The following is a 4415-nucleotide window of genomic DNA, read 5'->3' as shown; positions in this document are numbered from 1 at the left end:
AAAAAAAAAAAAAAAAAAAAAAAAAAAAGAGTTGACAGACTAGCCTGCCGGCCAAATCTGCCCCCAGATGAGAATGGCTGTTACATTTTTTAAAGCGTTGTAAAAAGCAAAAACCAACCAAACAAAAAACCAATAAAGAAGTATACTTATGGCCACAAAGCCTAAAACTGACTATCTGGTCCTTTCCAGAAAAATTTTGTTAATCCCTGCTCTAAACGAAAGAAGAATTATATACATCATGTCAGTGATGGGGCAGTGGCCAGGAGACCTCATTGTAATTGGATCTGGAAGACCTGGGCTGAAGCCTTGGTTCTGGCCAAGTGATGAACTTGGACAAGTCGCATGATCTCTTTGAGTTGTTTTCCTACCCCCCCCCTCCCCTCTCTCCCCTCCCTCTCCCTCCTCCTCCTCCTCTTCATCATCCCTCCCTCCCTCCCTCCCTCCAGTAAGTATGTATGATTATGATCTGCTTTGGTCTTCTTTACAACTGATTTACGACGTGATTTTATAAACTTTCGAGTACTGCACAGATGCTTCCTGGTATTTGTCAGTGGTGCCTGATGGCCCAGAGGCAGATGCTGCAGTGGGCGAATACTTTCTCAAATTTAACTGGACCAGCCTGGCCTTACAAAGACGGCTCAGGTTAGTTTGGTACTTGGTGGATAAGGTGACAGTATAACAGATCATATGAGCCTGGTTAATATTTGAGCTAACCCCCTTTCTTGGAAGGGACCCAGACGCGATCCGGTCTGGTTCTGTCCTTTTACTCGTGAGGGTTTGAGAACCAGCGAGGCGTAAGGACCCTAGCCCAAGGTCATTTCAGAGCCTGGAGCCCACGGGGCCTCCTCCTGCTTCAGCACCAGCACATGCTGCCCCCACCTCCCGCCCCCGTGACACTGGTTCTTCCCTCCGTCCTCACCGCAAACCTCCCTTCTTCAAGGAAGCCTTCCACCACCTTCCCGACCAGCTCCACAGACCTGAGCTGCCATTTCACAGCTTCTTGTGGGATTACATGCCTCGTGTCTGCTTCCCCCAGTAGACTGTAAGCTCCATGAGGGCAGGATGGACCCTGTTGGCTGGTTCTTTGCCAGCACAGAGTGTGCGCGCACTGTCGGGCAGGTAGGAGGTGCTCAGTAAACACGGGCTGAAAGAGTGAGCACCGGAGGGCTGGCTCCCGACTCCCACCCAGGCCTGCTTCTGTTCTCATCCCCCTCATGGCTTGGTTGGTTGCCAAGAGGGGGCTTGTGGAGGCCCATCAGGTGCTGTACTACTCAGGGCCCTTGGGGCTTTCGGCCCTGATGTGCAGCTGTGTTCTCCCCCCGCAGGCCGCTAGACGGGGCTGCCTGCCTCTCCCAGATGCACAGCTGGGCTCCACTGCACGTGCTGCATGGCGACGCCTATGTGCTCTTCCCGGTCAGTGGCGTGGGCTCCTACGACCCTGCAGGTAGGTGTCTCCCGATTCCTCCTTTCATCCTGTCGCAGCTCTGGCTCGAGAAGCAGCAGGAGTGGCTGGGTTATGTCTGCAGGTGCGGGGGTGGGAGAGTGGGAGAGTGAGCACGGAGGCCAGGGCTCAGGGCAGTCGGGGCCTCTTGAGCTCAGGAGCGACAGAGGCTGCTCTCCTTGCTGAGCCTGGGTATTTTGAGGTGCTCTCACCTGAGTGAGTGTTGACAAACCACCAGGGAGCCCCTGGGGCCTGTTTTTCTTCTTGGCAGTGATTTGTTGAACTTGGTCACATACAAGCTGATCACAAATGGTGACTATTATTTTTGCCTCTTAGGAGAAGGGAGAAGGTCACAGAACCCGTAGCTCTAAAGGTCCTTGTGCTCTTTGCAGCCAAGTGCTTGGGGGTCAGGGAGTAGCTTGCTTAAAATTGGGTAAGCATTTCTGACCTGTTCCTTGTGATCGAGCAGGCTTGCCTGTGGTTCGTGATTATTTTCTTTAGCTAGAGCAGGTCATGGTGGGAGGTATTGGGGGCGTGGGCGGTGAGGCTGGGAGCATGGATGAGCCTGGCTTCCCTGGTGGGGTAGGTGTTTGCAGCGCCTGGCGCAGTGAAGTGCTTGGTCACCGTCACTGCCTCACAGCACCAGCATGTCATGGAAGTCTCGGCCCCCTTGTGTAGGTACCCTTCTCACCCTCCTAGGCCCAGGTTTAGGGAACCGTGGGCCGGGGCCCACCGACTCCCCAGGAAGCTGTTGACATTCTGAACTGGATGATAGACTGTTGTTGTGTCACTGTGTCAGGAACAGAAACCCACTCAAACTAGCTGTGGCACGAGGCAGGGCGGGCATGCTGACTGGCGCAGTCTTGGGGTGGGTGGTCAGCTCAGGCCCAGCTCTAGAAGTTGCTGAGGGGGGCACATGACCACCCTGTGAGGCAGTGTTCCCGGTGCAAATTGAGGCTAATGAGAGTGTGGCTAAGTGACTTACGTCCGCCAGGCTATTCTCTTCTGGAAAGTATGGATGGCGGTGATGACAGCCCTTGAAGTGAGTCCAGGACTGTAAGGTGATTGATCTGGGTTAGCTCATCCACTCTTGACCACAGCCCACGAGGGAAGGGATGGTTATTGTTATACCTCCTCCTTCTGAGACTTGTGGCAAAGGTTCCCTGAGTTAATCTGGGACAAGGTGCCGGGCACATGTGAAGTCCCCAGGCAGGCTTCCTGCAGGCATTGCACTAGTGAGGTCATCTTGCGGGCGCCCGTGGGCTGGAAGCTGGGACTTTGGGATGGAGGGATTCCGGGCCCAGCGAGGTCCTGCTGTCATTCTCGTTCTGTGCCCCACGCTTCCTTGTGGGGATCTGCCCCCACCTCCTCTCCCTCCAGGTCTGTCTCTGCTCCCTCATCATTCTCCGCCCTCTTGTTTGGCCTCTATTTGGCTGAGGTGCCAACACTACTGCCTCGGCTATGTGTCCTTCCATACCAACTAGAGCTTCTGTCCAGGTGTTGATTGAAACCCCAGAGAGGGACGGTCCGGTGGGCCTAGCTGGTGTCTGCAGGCCAGGCCGGCCCCTGCAGCTCCTTCCGTTCGGGTGACCAGCCTTGGTCTGAGCCGCTGCGGGTTGGAGGTCTGGTCACTTCGCCCTTGCCCATTCAGCAGCAGTGCAGACACAAGCAGAATGTCTGAGAAGGCGGAGGGGTGGGGTGGTGGCTGGCAGAGAGTAGGTGGTCCTCACGTTTGTCTGTGGGACCGCTGGAGGATTTCCAGTGCTTGTTCAGGCATCTGAGTTGGGGTCCAGTTCCCCATTCCCCTTATCCTGCTCCCCACGGGCGGGCCTTTTGTTTGGGTCATGAACTGTCCCTAGGTTGCCTAGGTTGCCGTGTCAGGCTGCTCCTGGGGCTTGGCTGTGTGCCATTCGCATCCGGGGGTTTAGTCACAGAACGCCGCATTCTGGCCGGCCTCCAGGATCCTCGCCAGGAGTCACCCCTCCCCCCGCATATTTCCCACCGTCCCTCCTCTGGCTGTCAGCCTCGCAGACCCAGAGGCTCCACCTAGTCACTGTTGATGGGACCCCAGCTCCAGCTGGTCTCGACTGTCCTCACCAGAGGTGCTGCATGTGAGCTGGTCTGCCAGCTTTTAAACTTACTGTTAACAAAGCTGCCAGGAGTCGTGGAAGCTTGTGACCGCCTGAGGGGCAAACTCACCATGGTGAGAACACTGCACGGGAAGGCGCGTTATTTTAGGGCTGCCCGAAGATAATAGAATCAGCTGGGGGAAGCTGTGTCCTGGCTGGAGTGCCGAAGCGCATCAAGTCCCTCCTGGCCTGACGCCCCATGTCCGTGGAGGTGTGCGGGCTGGTGGTGCTGAGGCTGGCCTGGCTGCCAGCCCGGCCTCTCCATGGGCAACCCTGGGCGTGCACGGCCAGATTTCTCCCCAAGACTCCTTCTCTTTCACTCCATTTGACTAGTGTCCCTTCTGATTGACACTTGCCTACTATAGTGACGTTCAGATCTCCTTTCTCTTTCTGGCCTGGGAGTCATTTCATGTCTTTAACTTGGGGGGTATTTAGAGAAAGAGGGAGGGGATAAAAAAAGGGAGAGAGGCCTGTGGCGGGGAAGGATGGATGTTTTAGTAGCTAAGTCTGGGGAGGGAGAAGGCGGCAGAGAAGGAGACCCTGAACACAGGATTATTATTCTTCTGAACCTTGGGAGAGGCACCTCTGCGGTTTGGCGGGCCATGCCTTGGGCTGCATTTTTGGGGTTAGCGAGGGGCTCAGAGAAGGGAGACACCAGCCCAGGGTCACCCGAGACCCTGACAAGCAGATGGAGGATTAGATCCAATCATTCCTCTGGGCATGTCATTACCTAGAGCAGAGCAAAGCACATTTACCAACATCTGTTTGAAGCTGCCAGGGAGAAAAAGTCCCCAAAGTTTCTTTCAACTGTGAATCATAAATTGAGGGGGACAACACCCATTCCT

At 55.3% G+C, this 4415-nt stretch overlaps 1 protein-coding gene across 1 annotated transcript in view; it reads left to right on the top strand.

The window, feature by feature from the left end:
* SNX29 (sorting nexin 29) overlaps nt 1–4415 on the top strand; it is a 569236-nt gene that overhangs the window by 75927 nt on the left and 488894 nt on the right. The window contains exon 9 of the mRNA XM_007462815.1: nt 1326–1444. Within this exon, the coding sequence (XP_007462877.1) occupies nt 1326–1444 (119 nt within the window). The remainder of the gene's footprint in view (nt 1–1325; nt 1445–4415) is intronic.

Source organism: Lipotes vexillifer, unplaced genomic scaffold (genome assembly GCF_000442215.2).
Source record: "Lipotes vexillifer unplaced genomic scaffold, Lipotes_vexillifer_v1.1 scaffold306, whole genome shotgun sequence".
Classification (NCBI taxonomy): Eukaryota; Metazoa; Chordata; class Mammalia; order Artiodactyla; family Lipotidae; genus Lipotes; species Lipotes vexillifer.
Note: the sequence above shows the minus strand (reverse complement) of the source record. Positions and strands in the feature narration are given on the sequence as shown.